Source organism: Anarrhichthys ocellatus, unplaced genomic scaffold (genome assembly GCF_004355925.1).
Source record: "Anarrhichthys ocellatus isolate YVR2014 unplaced genomic scaffold, GSC_Weel_1.0 scaffold61, whole genome shotgun sequence".
Classification (NCBI taxonomy): domain Eukaryota; kingdom Metazoa; phylum Chordata; class Actinopteri; order Perciformes; family Anarhichadidae; genus Anarrhichthys; species Anarrhichthys ocellatus.
Genome location: NW_022280091.1, coordinates 1,855,475 through 1,874,155, shown reverse-complemented (window position 1 = coordinate 1,874,155; position 18,681 = coordinate 1,855,475). Strand labels below are relative to the sequence as shown.

General features: G+C 43.8%; 1 protein-coding gene across 1 annotated transcript in view; it reads right to left on the bottom strand.

Annotated features, from left to right (window-relative positions):
- Positions 1–1,256: 1,256 nt before the first annotated feature.
- The window catches only part of pcdh7a (protocadherin 7a), a 42,041-nt gene continuing 24,616 nt past the window's right edge, over positions 1,257–18,681 (bottom strand). The window contains exons 4-5 of the mRNA XM_031871938.1: positions 9,124–9,325; positions 1,257–5,338 (exon numbers count right to left, since the gene is read on the bottom strand). Of these exons, the coding sequence (XP_031727798.1) occupies positions 4,806–5,338; positions 9,124–9,325 (735 nt within the window). The 3' untranslated portion in view covers positions 1,257–4,805. The remainder of the gene's footprint in view (positions 5,339–9,123; positions 9,326–18,681) is intronic.

Below are 18,681 nucleotides of genomic sequence, written 5' to 3'. Positions count from 1 at the left end.
AGTGAATAAAAGGTCACAAGGTGGGGGATCTTTAGGGGGAGATAGCAGGTCAACAGTACATGCCACATGGAAGTGTTATACATCAGCTGAAAGCTGGGAACCTGAAGATTCATTTGAGTTACGGCTCAGCAGTGTGTGTCAAGTTATTCTAGTCATAAATCAGAAATGAAAAGGAATTAAAATGAATTGTGAAAGTGTAAAAGGAACATTATGACGAAAGCATATGATGGCTATTCCCATGCTAACGTATGTCTGATACGAGGTTGCAGGGATTTTTGTGTTGATTCCATTTGTTACACAGATTTGGTGTTTAATTTTACTTCAACTCAACTCGAGTTGATCAAAATGATCAAAAATCCATCCAAAATACCACTTAGGACACCAAGACCTTGAGGAACACCATAGAAAAATCCATGCTGTGATTCGCTATCAAAAACGTCGACGTCTAAAGATTTCTGCAAGAAATTATATTTTCGGCGATTGGATTGCGAGTTTTGATAACGGCTCAGAAACCCACTTATTGTCAATATTGTAAAGTTTAATAATTTTTGCTTGGTTTTTGCCCCAACATTATCATAATGTCTAAGGGCTTATAACTGTTCTATATCATATTAGTTTGTTTGTATGTTTATTAACCATCCATTACAGCTTATAAACCTTTGTAAAAGTCATCTTATTACAAAGTGGTAACCAAAAATATTTTTTTCAGTTTTTGTCTTAAAGTGTCCCCATGTGTGTGGAGTCGCTACCAATAGCTGGTTGTCTCAAAGTGATATTCTTGAGGCAAATATTTAGTTTGGAACTGTTTTCTATTCTATCTATTGTTCATCTCATTGTGTTGTTTATCTCATTGTTACTGTTGTTGATCTCATTGTTACTATTGTTTATCTCTTAGTTACTATTGTTTATCTCTTAGTTACTATTGTTCATCTCATTGTTACTACTGTTCATCTTAGTTAATATTGTTCATCTTGTTACTATTGTTCATCTCTTAGTTACTGTTGTTTATCTCTTAGTTACTATTGCTCATCTCATTGTTACTATTGTTCATCTCTTAGTTACTGTTGTTTATCTCTGAGTTTCTATTGTTCATCTCATTGTTACTATTGTTCATCTCTTAGTTACTATTGTTTATCTCTGAGTTACTATTGTTCATCTCTTAGTTACTATTGTTTATCTCATTGTTACTATTTCTTTATCTATTTTTTATTTCCTTGTTACTGAGTGAAACAATCTAACAAAAGTTAACAAACACGAGTGTTTGAAGTTTTTAATGTCAAAGTCAAACTTTTACATGATTCATCTTCATACCAAACCATTCTTCGACAGCTCCTCCTCTTACTCGTCATAGCAAATGCAATTAGTTCATTACGTAATTACAGGAAGGGAGCAGCAAAAAACAGAGCCAGCCCCATAAGAAAAGAAAAACAAAGTAGAGGAAAATAAAAATAACAGTTGTTGGTTTTTTTTGTCTCTTTTTTTTCTCAAGTGCAGATTTGAAGACCTTAGGCATGCCATTGTCTGTTATGGGTTCCAGTTGTCTGTTCTACAGTGTAGTTTTATCTGTACATGGCTATAAGAGTAACAGCACAAGGGGGATGACAGGGACATGATGTGCGCTGGAGTGTCTGTTTTTAAAAATGTCTCGATTAGTGGGTGATAGTTCTCAGACGTCACGCTCTTCTCTGTCCGTCTCCCCTCTCTGTTTTGCGATAGACTGAAAGATATTCATGTTTAAACGTGCAGTATAAAAAATGAAAGAAAAACAGGTACACACCCACACCGATTCATGTACAGCTCAAGTTCCCTCAAACCGGTGATGGGAGGGTTTGAAAGGTGCCGCAATAGAACTGCCATAAAACAGGCAGTTTGAAGAAATCGAGGAGAAAGCAAGGCTGAGTCAAGAGTCTCTTTCCAAAACTCACAAGCTGGACATTCAGTTCTTTGAATAGTACACACACTCGTCCCAACTCTTTCTCGCAGAGAAAGAGCACGTGTCCTTCCTTCTTTCAGTGTACGAGCCCCGCAGGATGATTGTTTTCACCAATCCCTTTTTTTTCCAACTTGAACCGTCCACGAACAGATTAACTCCATGCGTTGAGTTATTTACATCCTCACAGTCCATCAACAGCAGAGCTCAGTAAACAGCCGTGTTGGGGATTTGGGGGTAATGAAGGCTTAGGGAGTAAGTACATCAGTGGCCTAAAACGAGCTAAAGGGAGTCGGTCACATAGTTGTCAAGTTGAAGGTATATACAGATATACAACGTGTAACCACGCGCAAGGAGCACACCCACCTCTCAGGACGACGCCGGTTGTAAAAGTAATGTACAGGACTCACTACTTTCCAACCGTTGAGTGAACAGTGTAGTTACACATCTTACCTGAGTGTTGCTCTCCTGTCTGACTAACTACACGCTCTACAAGGATCCACCAACATGTCCTTAACGAGCGCGTCTCCTCCGCCTCATCGGATCCGAAACAACCAGAAAAAAAAATGAAGACACGCTTTACTGGCAATTTCCAGCGGTGTTACATTCACCGATCCAGACGTTAATGAGATCAGCGCAGATCAAGGAAAGGAGAGGAGAGGAGAAAGGGAACTCATTAAGACCGCAGGGACGACCTAACCCTATTATCCCTATCGCACCACAGAACCACACACTGATGATGGGAATTAAGATGCGCCGGCCTCAATCCACAGACGCTCTTTCGGCCCCGGCGCAGCGGAGAGAGTGTGTGTCTGGATTCGTGCGGTAGCTGCTGTGAAGGGCAAGTTCTGTTATCTGTGCAGATTGGCGTGGGCGAGTTCGGGTCGGCACTGTGTGGTGAAAAAGGGGTGCGGCGGATCTCCGCAGCTCCCACTGCGTTGTGTTTTCTTTTGTTCATGGAGACTGAGAGAAAGGTTACCACCAAACTCGCACCACGATCGAGTGGGAACAGTTTAATCCACTGAAGCTAACTCCCTCGCCGCCATCATTATCTACACTTCCCCCACGTGAGCGCACACACACACACACACGTGTAATACGAATGTATCCAAATAGGCGTGGTATCCAAAAAAGGCGCGTGGTTTAAAAAAAGAGAGAAACAAAGTCAGCATTTCTTTCGTTCATGCAGAGTCCTTTTTTTTTCCTTACAGAAATTTGGTTTTTCTATGAGTCCTACTTACAGTATGCAGAACATCTCATGTTCCTGCATTGTCTATCGTTACATACAGTAGATGACATGTCTGAAATTCCCTTTTAATGTCGCCCAGCACGTCAGTCAGAGAGATGAGTAATTATTTAAATACATTTCATGTTTAAATACTGTCTGAAGGGGTGGGGGGTGGGGGCAGGGAGGAGCAGGCAAAATGCTACAGCTAGTTCAATGAGAGGCAATATGTTAAAAAAGTATGATTAAGAGCACATACACACATAGTGCGTATGACTTGCGCACATCGTAATATGGGTTTGTGTCTCTATGTATGTTTTAATACTGTGTGTGTGTGCTTAATGTTTCCTGTACGAAAGTTAATGCAAGTTATTATATAATTTATGATACACTGCCACCAGATCATGTCATAAATTGTGGCCCTATGCATGTTCACATTCTGTAAATGCAACTGTACCACTTTGTGTTTACATGCTCAGATGTGTGTGTATGTGTGTGTGTGTGTTAAGTGTGATGCATGTGTGTATACGTGTGTGCATGTGCGTTTGAAAGAACATTTGTGATACAGGAACCCTGTAGGGTACGCGGCAGGCGTCCTCAGTCCCCCATGGAAACGGTGGACAGCAGCAGAGAGAGTACAAACCTGCCGTCTTATCAAATACACACGTACGATATATACATACATATACATACAGACTGGGTGTGGAGGCAAAAATGATAGCACACGTATTTTCACACACGCCGGAACTCTGTGGCACTACTGACGCTCTATGAGCACCTTGTGTTTTGAGTGGTTACATTTGATTACTGCAAGAAAAAAAGAAAGTCTTTTCACGTCGTTGCAGTTTGTTTTGAATGTTTTTAAAGATACCTGATTTTAGAGATCAGCACTTTTTTTTCTTCTCATTACCGTGTAGCTGTACAGTCGCCATACTCTTACTACTTTGTTTATGACTCGTTGAGATTCTCGCGGGGATCAGCAGTTTGATTGGTTAATATCCCCCCCGCGTTGTGTTTAGTCATTAGAACGTTTGCTTGGTTTGGATTAGATCCACGGAACTCAATCAAAGACCCGTTACTTCTCCTTCATCTGTTTTTGACATGATAAGACCTCGGTGGTTTTTTTTCAGCAAGATGATTCGCCAGTTGAGTCCAAATCTTGCCCGCTGGAGCCCCGGTGAAAGTTTTCCACATGCACCGAGACATTTATAGCATCAGGATTCACTCAGTCTCATCCTCTCTCTTCTTCACACGGACCCCCTGTGTGGCAGAGGGCCAGGCATGCACTGGATTCAGGTAAAAAGAAGAAGTGATGAAGTCATCCTCCCCCACAAGGACGTAATGGGATCATCGCCTGCGGGCAACTTTCAATAGTAGTTAAAAAATGCTTTTTTTTTTTTTTAGAAAGTACTCCTGGTCAGAGCTCTCCGAAGAGTTGATTCATCGCTTGCTTAAGTTTAGGTGCCTATAAATAGTAGTCAGAATCCAAAATCCAATTTGATGTACAGCTTTTGGAAAAGATCTTTTCCTGACATTTTCACATCTTCGCAGGTTTAAAAGGCCTTCCAAACTGATGACAGTAAAGTCTTAACCCTCCCTGTTTTGTTTTTTCTTTCAGAAAAGGGAGTGATCGCTTCAATCGCCTAGCCGTCACAGGTAGACCTCTCGGCGTGACAGCGTGAGGCAGGACGTGGTCTTGTAGTCCCCTCCGGTGCGCGTCAGAGGTATGACCTCGGCCGGGTTCTGGCCTTCTCCTCCTTCCTCGTCTTGCTGGCGCCTCCCGAAGCCTGCGCTGCTGAACGTGTCGTAGGACGCCGAGGTCATCTTGCGGTTCAGGAGGTTGCGGTTGTGGTCGCCCATGTTCCTGTTGCGGTCTCCTCCCCCCAGGGTGCCGAGAGGATCCCCGTTGGCCAAGGGTAACCTCTGACCTTCTCCGCCGCCGACCACCCCGGGCTCCGAGCTCCCCGCGCTGCCGGCGCTCTCGCTGTCGCTTTCGTGGTCGTTGCCGTGGAGGTTGTTATTGTCGTCACCGGGGGCGAAGGTGGAGAGCCGTGGGGGGTCGCTGCCGTGGCGCTGGCGAGGCGAAGGGTGGACGGGCATCCAACAGGTGTCAGAGTGGCCGAACTCATCACACTCCCTGGTGCACTTTCCTGTTAGGGCTACATCTGGCAGCTGTCTGGCATCTGGACACAGGAAAGACAAAAAGAGAGATTGAAGCAAAGGGACACAACTAGATTCAAACTGAGGAAGCTGCAATTATACGGTATGCGTCCAAACCACTAGGCCACCAGGAACTCCCAAGAAGAGACAATTAAGGATGTCTTCTTTCAGACTAGTGGAAAGAAAACATCCAAAATACACATTTAGGTATTCATTTCAGTACTTTGTCTTGTTTGTGTCTGTAGATTTCTCCTAAATGTATCAAAAGCTAGCATTAGATAATTCTTTCAGGAAAATAATTATAAATAAAAATAAAATAATAAAGAATATTTGACTTAATATAAGTAATCAACTGGGGAAGTTTCATGTTGAAATCTATTAGTTACTTTTTGTAGTCTCAAAATGTCTGTAATGTTACAATACACATTTAAAATGAATATATTCTCAGACTCTGAACCAGAAATCTCCCCTTCAGTACCAATTACATACAACACTCTTTCCAGTTTCATTCCTATCTATATTCTGAAGGTTTTTACAGAGGGCTTTGTTCATATATAAATCAAAGCCTGATTTATACAACATTTTATTACTAAAAAGATGGTGAAAATTGACGTCTGTTGACAGTATTGTCTGATTTATGGAGTGATACAAAGAGACATCCAATATTCCCTCCGTCAAAACCTTTGACTTCAATATGTCAACACAATGAAACAACAATTCTGAACCTGGCTTTATCCAACGTTCAGATCACTGTTGTGGAAAATTATACAAATCAACCCATATTTGATAAGACAATGTCTCATTTGTATATATAAACATACAAATTCAGAGAACGTGTAATACAAAAAAGAATTGCCTTAATGTAAGCAATCAACTGGGGAAGTTTCATGGTGATATTTATTAGTTAAAAACCAAAGAAATGCTGTTAAAGCAAATTGGAAATTGCTGACTTTAATCATATTTTCCAATTCCAGCTGTGCTCAGAATCACATGAAAGGTCAAGGTGAGGTCAAAACAATCCACCGTTGTGGCCAAATAGAAGATTATAGTCAGCAATCTTAGTGACAGATCTGAATTTCTTTCCATGCAAGGGAAAGATCAAGTTACATATTGGAACTGATGTGTTGGTTCAGAAGGTTAGATGCTGATGTCCTGCAAGTGTCAAAGGTTATAGTTATTATCTATGTAAACCAGTCCTTTATGAATCACTACTGACATCACGTTCAATGGAGACGGGACTTGCAACGATGATGATAGATGAGGTATATGCGGCTTCGCAGGTGTCATATTACAGACAGTTAAAGGGAAAGTAGTATTCTGTATGCATCTAACGAGCAACTGAAAACAAAGCATTTATTGCCTGTTTAGTTTTTCCAAATTCTGCTCTGTTAGAATGCAACACGAGAAATCAAATATTTCTGTTGTATTGTGAAAACTAATTCCAGGTTTGTTGCCTTTGCACGGCGGCAGCGGCGGCGGCAGTAAATCCGTGTGAAGCCAAAAAAGCACATCATTATACAGTATAATTACAACCAACCAGTGGTGGGCCGTCAGGACCAGCTAAGCCTTCTCTGCTGGCCTAAACAGAATCACAAAGTTATAGCTATTTTATAATTTAATAATTTTTCCCAAATACACTTTATGTATTCTAATTATTTTTCCCATTAGCTTATTTCCTCACTGCACAGCTACTGTCTTCGTCAGTTGCTCTGCTTCCAGTGCAGCTTGTTTTAAGTAGAGCTTTTATCCAATCAGATTTCACCTCTGTGTCTCTAGGTAAGAAGAGAGGCCCGAGGCCTGCTAGGAAGCCTTAGCAGTTTAAGTAAATGTGGACGATATTGTTGATTGTCATAGACTTCAACCAATCAGATCTTTAGTTTGACATGTTGGGCGTATTCTTTGACATGTCAGAGCTGTCTAGGTGGCCTACAAGTACGTCAGCATTAACATGCAGCTCAGCAATGACGTGCGCCGTGATTGGTCAGTGGGCTAGCGTCGCTGTTGTGAAGCTGAAAGCTAGCTGGCAGAACTTAGCAGTAGTAAGAGTTCAAGTGGAAAGATATGTAAGAAGTTATGACATTGACATGATATTTTTAGCGTTTTGCTTGGTGTAGCTTTGATTTTGTAACACTCAATGGCTGAAGGAGGAGGAGAAACAGATTTGGGACTTACTGGCAACGCCTTTCTGGAGAAGGACATTTCCACTGGACATCGTAAGAAAGGGTCGGCCAACAGCTAGCAGCCCTGACTCATATATACTATACTATACTTTATCTTTAAGTGAACAGCAGCTTTGGTAAGTGAAGTGCTTTCGTTTTTTTTACATCTGCAGTAGCGTTACTACTGTGTTCATTTTTCTATGGTGTCGTTTTTATGATATGGTGAATATTGTTCCCTCTGTTGTGAATAATATTTGAATGGCTCGTGCCATTCAAATATTGAGTGTGCGGCGGAATACGTGTTTTAGCGCTGCAGGTCTGCTGGATTGATTTGTCATGCTTTGTTGTCATATAAATATATGAGACTGGTTCTTGTGAGTTTGCTCTTGTCATTGTGTTAATTACGTTGATTTTGACTATATGCATTGTCCGTTAATGACAAAGCATCCCGTCATGCGCGTATTCATGTATTTGTTTTATTTTAAAAAGCAAGAATTATGGTCTGGAGAAATGGGGATTGTGTTTAAATCTGTAGGGAACAGCTAAACGCTGCGGGGAGAGTTTTCAGCGTGTGTGCTGCTGTTGCTTTTCCTGCTAAGCTAATTTAGTGTGCGTCCCAGAACACACGTGGCTCAGCTGAGTACAGTGTTTTTGTTCCGTGGTGGGCGTGTCAGACAGCGTGTCAGGTTGAGCGCAGTGGCTCCACCGAAAGAACATTATATTTCCCACAATTTAAGCTTCTGCATCTTCCAAATGCACAAGTATTATTTAAACGTATTGTTCGGTTCGTAAGCCTCGTACTGAGCGGTTTAATACGAATACGTGTATTATTACACCCCTAGAAACAAATAATAACCATAGCTGTGGCGTCATAATGAGGTTATTAGGAGGTGGTTCAACTGTAGTAGGACCGCACTGAAGGCCCAGGTATAAAATGCACGGCCCGCCACTGCAAACAAACACAATTAATTCTCTGTTCAATCCCTCTCTCTATCTGACCGTGAAGGAAACTTATTAAAACTCCACAATATTCTCAAGACTCAGCATGTCGGTGAGAAAGCAGCATTTAACCCCACAAGTACAGTCAGCAACACACCAGGGTCATAGTGACCTTGGTGTGTTGCTTCACTTGTTCCATCTCTGGCGTGAGCGTACACAGAGAAAAGAGGAGAAAAAGATAGAATTTAAAATAACAAAATAAAAAAACATTTTCGTGTGCTAGTCTCCATCCTCGACAAAGACCTGGTAGAGAAAAAAAGGTAAAAACACAATTTTGTTGGTAAAAGGAGAAGTTTTGGGCTGCCGACTGAAGGCAAGGCCACCGACGAGCAAACCGTTAGCTTTTCAGAAATAAGCTTTTCAGGTGACACACACGCTTTCACACAAATGTGCAGCAATGTACAGCACACACACACACACAGGACAATTCCTTTATTCTATAAAACACATTCCCGTCACGTGAGGAGAGGAGAGGCTCCTGAGACCTTGGCAGCATGCAGTGACTGTGGGTGTGATTGTGTTTGTGTGTGTGTGTTTTCACAGAATACAAAGTATGAAAGTATCTGGTGGCCTCGTGACCGCAATTTCGGAGTGACTTTGATGAATATAATTGGCTGTTTTACTGTGCGACTTTGTGCGTTTGCTCTGACCGTTCTCCACGTGCTCCTCATCCCCCACGCTGCCCTCTGGTGTGGTCCGCTCATAGCCCTCCTCCGGCAGCGGCAGCGCTCCGATCCGCGGCCCCGACGAGCTCTTGCTGCTCGGCGTCTCCGAGTCCTCCAGGCCGCTGTCGTAGCAGCCGGCGTCCTGGGGCTGGCTGACTACGGAGAAGGTCACCCGGCGAAGGGTTCCCTGCGGGAAAACAGAAAACACACAGGATATGGGATTAATCATACTGGATTCCTAATCGGAGATTCTAAATCTGGGGATTAGACAGGAGGGGTCCACAAGGGGGTCCGCAAAGACATATTGAGATTATCCGAATCGTGTTCGCCTTGATTATGAGCTTAGCTGCGACAATGCAGGGTAATAGCCGTCAACCAATCGCGGCGGTCTTTCAAAGTTTTCCATTGGCTTTTAATCCCAGTTTAGATTACTGCTGCTGGATATGGCGGATGTTTACAAACCTCTGGCCGGCCTGGAGACACTTATTTTTCATCTGGACTGGAGCCCAGTAGTAACAGCTGGGCGATATAGAGCCCACTGTCAAAAAACACTATGAAGTGAAAGGAAGTTGGATTCTATATTTTTTTATGATTGTCAACAAAACCTGCAATGCATTGATCTCATTGACAAGTCCGGTCTGTGTATCCAAAGCCTGACGTAGCTCCGTCGTTTTGAATCAAACACATCGTTGCAATGGGCGACGTGTTCCTTTATAGCGGATGGCATTGGGCACTGTGGGTTCATTTGAAGTCGGTCCCGGCTGCACCAACCTGCTGTGTGTACAGAACGGTTTGTGTGCATAAATATTCCCCAGGTGACCAGATGTGTATTCATCCGCAGCGGAAAATAGTTACTCCTGTTAAAGTTACATTTGCTTATAAAAATGCAGTGTCCATGTGTTTTAGGTCGATGATTTAATCTAGTTTTCAAATGAATCTGCTGTATTATTGTATTTATGAAATGTTTTTTTAAGATTGATATCTTCTGAAGGCTGGATAGGAACGTTGGAATCTACTGAGAGATGGATTAACGCATTGTTGGTTTTGGTCTTTTTTATTGGATTTGTTAACAAAGTATAGAACATCATCACCCTTATCCGTTACATTGTTTTCATTTCATATTTTTTTTGTTAACCCTTTAGCGACCTCTATGTTGAACTTAATTGGGATCTGAATAGTAATAATAACGAAAAAATGAGTTTTACTTCTATTCGTGAAAGATTTTGGTGTAACCCAGAGGCTTTGAAGAGCAGGCAGCACCCATCACTGTGAACACAAACCAACAGGCAATCTACCACCAATCCTACAGGTAAAAGTGGTGATGATTCAGTAATGAATCACATCATTTGCTCAAACTGAGCATCGCACCTGCTGTGATTTCAACACTCAAATCACCCCAGTCTAGTTAGCAGACCGGTTTTCACTTTGGAGGAGAAAAAAAAGAAGAAGAGCGTAATAAATCCATGCTGAGAGAATATCAGAAGGAGTTAAATGACTCCGTCTGGCCTGGAGGGATCACTCTGCACCAGGAAGCCCATTTCTTTACAACGCCCCTCCTATCTCCTCTCATGCTCATTTATCTATTCGCAAGAAATGACATCCCTTTCAATTTAGATATGCTTTGAAATACGCGGCGTATAGCGAGAAAGTGAGGGGAACAGAGGGAAGACGCAGATTAGGGCGAAAAAAAAAAAAAAAACCTTAACTGGGAACGTCGCCTCGAGATAATCTGGAGGGAAACGGATGGACGGCTGGCATTAAAAGCCCAAACTAAACCAATTGTTCTTTTCCTTCCAAACACTCAAAGAAAAATGGAACGTTTCACCTAATGCACAGCTAAATTAATTAAGTAAGGGAGTGTGTGTGTGTGTGGGGGGGGATTAACGGAGCACTTGTTTCTTCCGCCATTTCTTGACACACATGGTTAAAAAAAAGGGATGAGAGAAACAGACAGCAGAGATTGTGAGCACAAGCAAGACTGAGGAGGAGCTATTAGATTCTAATAGAGAAGCAGCAGTCCTTGGAATCGCAGTGGCTTCATCTTGACTCTCCGCAGAGAGAGAGCAATGTATTTTTAGAGCATTAGTTCAGATGAAGCAGTCCGACCTCTTTTTTCAGACCAAGGGGCAATGGCACACAGAGGGAAGAAATGGGCGAACAAGTGAGAGAGAGGGACCGGGTGAGGATCATGATTTGTTTTCTTGCAATAAGAAAGAAGTTAATCGTAAGATCTCATTGCAATACGTTATAATGTTTTTTTCATGGTTAAAATTGAAATTATCCCTCTCCGGCCTTCTATATAGCTAACAATGGCTAACCTGAATGGAGCAAGCCACATTAAGTTTCACGAGTTGTTGTACCGTAACGCGGTCAACTCAGGTGTGACGCCATTGCCAAGTACAACTTCCGATTTCCGAGGTAGATGGAACGCATTCCACGAGTCTACAGCGATGCTAGCAGCTCTGTGAGACAATGCTAACATAGGGATGCTACGCCAGTGCTGGAATGTAACTAAGTACATATACTCAAGTACTGTTCTTAAATCTTAATTCTTTTTTGTATTTGTACTTGTACCATTTCATGCTACTTTTTACTTCTACTCCGCTACATCTCAGAGGCAATTATAGTACTTTTTACCCCATTACATTTCAGTGACAATTTTACATACTTTAAGTATATTTTGATGCTGATACTTATACTAAGACTTTATTTGTTATTTCTTAAATGTAGTATTACTACTTTTACTTAAGTAAAAGATCTGAGTTCTCATTCCGCCACTGTGGTAAGCGAGTATAATGTTTACCACGTTCACCGCCTAGTTTAGCGTGTTAGCATGCTAATGTTTGCTAATTTGGCACTTATCACAAAGCACAGCTGTGGCTGATGGGGCTGTCATTAGTATTAGTATTGGACAGATTGAAATGTTTAAAACATCGCTGAGTATTTATGTTACATAATGGATGTTTAACTATATGTATGAAGAAAGGGCCGAACTTGATTGACAGACAAGGAGAGAGTTACTACTGTTGGAGGCCTGCTGCTGGTTGTTTTCTCTGTGTGTGTTGTTCTATTACAGAATTCATCTGTTCAGCCATGATTTCATCTAATTCAATTTCCCTCTAACCCTCTTTCTGCCCAGAGCTGCCCGCTTCCATTCCTTCATCCTGATAATTTTATTTTCTGTTTCTCTCCTCCCTCCCTTCCTTCGGACGATCCTGCAGTCAACTCTGCTTTTCACAGCTGTAACTCTCCCTCTTTCCTCTGTCCCTCCCTCTCCCCCCCCCCCCCCCCTCAACCCTCCCTTCTCTTGCCCGTCAGCTTTATGACGTGGCGATCGATGATGTGTCCTTGACCTCGTTATGAGTGCCTCTCCTCTTCCCCACAGCAGGCTTTATTGACCCATAACTCCCTAACCCCCTTTTTTCCCTCCTTTTCTCTCATCCTCCGTCCTCTCCATCTGAAAGTCTTCTGCTCATTGACAAAACCTCTCGTCTCTTCCGCACAGTATGTCTCTGTCCCTCTGGCCTCTCACCATTGTTGTCTCACTTCTTTTTCTTTTTCAAAATGTGTCCTTATACTCGTTCACTCATACCTCTACCCCCCCCCCCCCCTTCCCCATCATTTCCTATCAATAAGCTCTTTTTAAAGCTTCTGACCTCGTTGCTCATATCTTAAACGGATCTCTTTTTATTTCCTGTCTGCTTTACCAGCTCATCTCTTCCTCTAACAAAACAAACAAAACACCCAAGCGTCCCTTGATGTTTTCCCAAACTGACTCACAAAGCATGTTTGTGTGCCTGCGCATACTTTTTATTATTTGTCAAGAGCTATCGGAATGAAGACTGATTACTAAATATCTGAACGTCGACACACACACATACACACACACACACACCCACACACTTTCGAACACAGACACATGCGGATGAGTTGGCTAAGGTCCAGCGTGGCCTATGAATTCATGCCTGATGGAATATTAATTGAGTTTGACGGAGGACATGAAAAAAAAACCTTCCCCTTAATCTGACACGGGCCATTACAGTTCAATACTGACATGGGAGCTTCGCTCATTTGCAAGGCGCGGAGAGCGTGTCTGAGTGGGCGCGTTGAGTGCGTTTTGTGCGCGCGTGTGTAGCGCAGCCGTACTGTACAAGCACATGAGCATTCCTGATACAGTATGGGAGATCCTGTGAAGTTATTTCTGGCAGAAAGGTATGAATCAAACCGATGCATGATGGGTCTGAGCTCTGAAGGAACCGTGAAAAGAAAAAAAGAAAAAAGCTCCCAATATAGAAATATTCATTTCAGGGCTAGAGTTTCCAGCGCACGCGCGCGCGTGTGTGTGTGTGCATATGCTTACGAGTGAGACTTCGCACCTTTGTATTTTACTGCAGTGTACGAGACTTTAAAAGCCTGCAAGTTGTGTTATGTCAGCCTGTGAGAGTACACGTGTGTGTGCGTGTGTGTGTGTGTGTGTGTGTGTGTTTCGCAATTCGAGGTGGCGCATATGTGCGTGCGTGCGCAGGTTGGCTCAGTCATCAAGGTAATTAGTGTATAAACCTCCTCGCTGTCGGTTGAAAGAGAATTAACGAGCTCTGGTTAATTAACAGTCTTCCTCTCTTCTCGTGTCTGCGTATTCAACACGTGTGCGTTTTTTGCGCGCGTATGTGCGACATCTGCGCGTCTGACTCGTTTGCGCGTGTCTGCAAGCGCGTTGGGACGTGTGTGTTTGTGTTGGTCTATGCCCTGCCACGCTCTGGTCTGCATAATGAATTGACAGGATGCGGCTTATGCATAAACCAAAACTACAAATACGGTTGCAGGACGAAGCCCCGTTTCTCTTTTGGCCCTCTGCTCAGTCTCGTTTGTTTTTCACATCATCTAGGTACGGAGAAGAGCCACCATGTTGCGCCTGATTGTATTATGTATACGTTTGGTACATATAGATTGGTTCCTCTTTAATACATAACAAGTATTTCGCTCATACCAACACTCAGGTCACGTTGCACGCAAGCAGAGCGAGGATGTCAAGTATAATCCATACTTGACGATTTTAGATACACTGCTTTAGAGTCAACATCCAGCACAATAAACTCATAATTCATTTTCTGCACCAAAATTACTTATTTAAGGCTGATGCCAACATTTTTTATTACGATCGATATCCACCGACAGTGTGTGATTGCTTTTTGCTCTTCAATTGATATTTGATAGAGTGGATGTAGCCAAATTAGTTGAAGAGGGCTGTTCAATAATTGCATTTGGACTAAACAGCTTTCAGATTGATTCTAATTACGTATAAGACGTTTTTTCTTGGCTGCTTGCTTTTCTTTATTAAAAATGCATCAGACTGTGACAGACGGAATTCATACGTTTTAATGAGGGATGATATCTTCTCATATTTCACAAATGTTCATCGGTTTACGAAAGGCCGTTCTGTCGTGATGGATTTTGTTTTTTTCTTCGCCCACTTGCCTCCATGTTGCTGCATGTTAGCGTGTGTTACTGTGCCGCAACTGGAGGCAGAGGAGGTTTCAGAGGAGTTTTTTTTTTTTTCATTCCTGTGTTGAAACGAGGCAGAAGTCGGACAGTTTCACGAGCCAAATGTCAATCAAGCAGACACCTGGCATCCAATTTGTAATCACTCCCTCCAGACGGCTGAGTTTTCCTAACGTTGACTGAGGGGTGTAGCTCAGCGTGTTAATATCCCCGCCGGCCGTCCGTCACTGGTGGTTTCAGCCTGCGGACGTGTGGTGTTTAATGCCAAGCATCCATACGCCTAAATGTGATTATTTGCATGCCAGAAACAGGATTGTGACCCTCGTGGGACACTGAAAGTCTCAATTAAAGGCCAGATTTATGGAATTCTTTAAGTGGCTTAGCAGCTCCAGTAGGCAGGATGACCAATTGAATGATTAGAGAAGGTTCAATTAAATAATTACTTAAAAAAACAACAACCCACAATTTGAATACGTGAATAAATGCTTAGAACATGTTCTAATGCTTAGCTGTCCGTACTAGACAAGCATGCTTTTGATACTCAATGCAAGATCAATAGTCTATTATCACTATTCATGTCATCAAATTACGTCACCTCATCCTGTCTCTCATAACACGATAGCTTATTTACTACCTAAAAATAATTAAATGTCAGTCTTCTGTACATCGCAGCGACAACAGAATACGTAAGGTGATATTGCACTCTGCTTCCACAACGCACAATGAAAACTAATATGCTGCTGTTGACACCACATGGGTATAGACCCAGACTTCATATCTGGAATGCTGATCAGGGGAAATGACCTTTGCCTCTGCTCTCTTGTTTTGCCTCCGTTTAGAGTGCCGCGCTAATGCAGCCAGCAATCGTGTGTGCGTGTGTGTGTGTGTGTGTGCGTGTGTGTGTGCTCACTCTCTGAGAGCGGAGCGGATGTTGGAATGAGTGAGTGAACTGGGAGTTTATTATAATTCAAACATTCTTGAGATGTGAAGAGTTTGTATTGACTGTTTTTTTCTGTTTGATTTTAAAGCTTTTAAAAGCCAGATGAAACCGTAAAGATGCTTTGCGCGGCGACACTAACGGCATGGAAGGATGCACACTGTTGTTTAATGTGCATATTTAAAGTGAACAGAAGACGTGGTTCTGCTGGTGGCATGTTTCAATGTGTTCTTCTTTGCCACTCTATACTATGGTTTTCTATCACTTTAAGTTTAGATTCTCACATCCTCTCCACAGATTTTTTCCCCCCGCAAGCACCTAAAAGTGTGAAGTTTGGTGGTGAAAAATCACATGAATGTCTTCGGGTGTTTAAAAAAAACAAAAAACAACTCATCTCAGCACTTTTTTTTTCTTACCATCCCTTTTCCTCTGTGCCAATGAGGCACACTAATAAAACAAAACTTTGACTAAGCGATGGAGTCGACCGGTCAGGAAGTCTCCGTTCTCAGGTCACATGTGCTCGAAAATCTCTGAAGTGTTTGTCGGGAAAAATCTTCTGAAACCTTTTTGCTGTCGACTGTTAAGTTATGCATCAAAGGCAACAGGGGGGGTGGAGGGGTGGAGACAGTGAAATATCCTGACAGGAGGCATCTCGCGGGGGCCGCGCGAACAGGACAGATGTGTTAACAATTTATTTGAGGATGATATATTTACACTGGGTTATTTAAATATAGAACTCGTCTGAAACTGTATTTGCTGTAATGTTGGGGGGGGGGGGGGGGGGGCGACGCGTGCGGGGACGCTGGAATGCAGTTTCCCCCGGGCTATGCAGGAAAGAGCAAAACGTCCTGTTTACACGGTGCGCGCGTAGTGTCAAGCAGGTGGAGAGAGAGAGAGAGAGAGAGAGAGAGAGAGAGAGAGAGAGAGAGAGAGAGAGAGAGAGAGAGAGAGAGAAAAGTCACACGATGAATAAAACAACCTATAAATGGCTGAAACACAAAGACGGGGCTGTTAATCAGTGCGTGTGGCAGGCTGTGAAAATGTACCAATGATGAAAGGGGACCCGACTTGTACAACTCTGACCACAGACAGCCTGAAGTAGAAATGAAGAGACAAAGAATGCCGTTTTGGGGAGGGGGGAGAGAGGGAGGACCGCTGTGGTATTTGCAGAACGCAGAAAATGGTTTGGAGCAGGTTGAGACTCGGCTCGGGTAAAAGGGATGAAGCAATACGAGCGGCATTTCTTCGGCTGTCTGACTCACAGATGTTGATGAGCCGAGGCGCCTTGTTCCCACAACACACACACACAGACGCACAGACACACACACTGGTGGCTTCCATGCGGATGCAGTGAATCCACACATTAGGCACACCTGCTTGCTTGCGCTCACACTCGCAGGTGTGCACGTACACACTCGCTGGCACGTTTATAACTATGCAGGCGAGAGTGTGTGTGTTGCAGTGGGACCACCTCTGCAGTAAGAGCAATCCCTCCCTCCTCCACGCTTCTGCTTTACCCCTATACCCCCTCCCCCCTCCCATATTTCTCTGCTTCCTCTCACCCTCCGCTTTGCTCTCCCTTCTGTCATTTCATCCTTCTTATTCTGCAGTCCACCCCCCTCTTTCCTTCTCTCTCTCTCTCTCTCTCTCTCTCTCTCTCTCTCTCTCTCTCTCTCCATTGCTCCCCCTAGAAGCAGGTGATGTAGAAGGGTGCTCAGCAGTATCTGACTATCAGGCCTGCCTCTGTGAGAGGAATGATAATCACTGTGCTGCACTGCAGAGAGAGAAAGAGAAGAGAGGGAGCAATGGAGAGACAGGCAGAGGGAAGAAGGGAGGCACGAGGCTGAGGGAGAGGGGGGCAAGTGCGGCAGTAGGCAAAATGATGCGAGGGGAGGTGTGTGTGTGTGTGTGTGTGTGTGGGGGGGGAGGCAAGAGAGTGAGACAAAGAGAAAAGAGGGAGACAAAGAAAGAAAGAAAGCCACAGAGGATTAAGGACACGGAGCACTGCTTTAGTAACATATACCTCCTCTGTGTCGTGTGCCCCTTCTTTCCCCACCTTATCCTCCTCCACTCCCTCCATTTTTAACCCCCCTCCTCCTGCATACACCTCCAACAACATCACTCCTGCCACCACAATAGCTTGTAGTACAGCAGCCCCGCGGTATGAGGGAGAGCCTTGTGTCTGAGCGCCAGAGAACATTAACTGCAGCAGCGAGGTCATCTGATCAGCACTATGCGGTCCCTCTCTCCCTCCCTCTTTCTCTCTCTCCTCACTCCTCTCCACACTGCTGCAGTCTGCCGCCTGCTACAACCCCCCCCCCCGTGACCACCAGCGGAACTGCCGTCCACGCTGCTTACCGGCACGCCCGTCCCGGCAAATACTTTTTGCAACGCGTGTCCGCTGTTTGCCGGACACGTTTGCCCTCAGCCGCTGATGAGGGCCACTGCTCATCAGCGCTCTCCTAACTAGTCACTGTGAGTGTGTTTGTGTGTGTGTTTTTTAAGGTACCGTTTTGTGTGTGTGTTTTATGTGGAGAGACGCAGAGAGAGAGAGAGCAACACCGCATGCGGGTTCCACTGCATCGCCATCCGCCACAGCTTTTGTTACCATCAAGCTGTCCACTCTGGCATTGAGCTTTCTCCCTTCTCCCCACGTCTCCATCTGGGCTCTCTCCACCCTGCAGATACACATTGAAAATCACTGACTCTATTCACCGCATCGGGCCTTTGAAACGTTTATCCTTTTGTGTAGCCGTGGCTGTGCACGAAACAGAAACAAAAAGCTCAAAGAGCGAGGACGTGAAGCGAGGCTTACCGGACAAATGCCCATGATTCAGATTAGCTCCTTTGTTGGTGTGTTGGTGTGTTGGTGCGATCGTGATGTTCATTGCTTTCCACTGCTAGTCCCTAAAACAGTCATCTCTCTTAATAGCCATGACAGCGGTCATTGTTGAGAAAGATGCAAACAGGATGGTGGCGTACAAACCGGCCTTCTGTGTGCATGCGTGAGTAAGAGGGACCATGCATATGTATGCCTGTTAATTAGATGGCATTTCACTGCCCATTCTGTGTGTGTGTGTGTGTGTGTGTGTGTGTGTGTGTGTGTG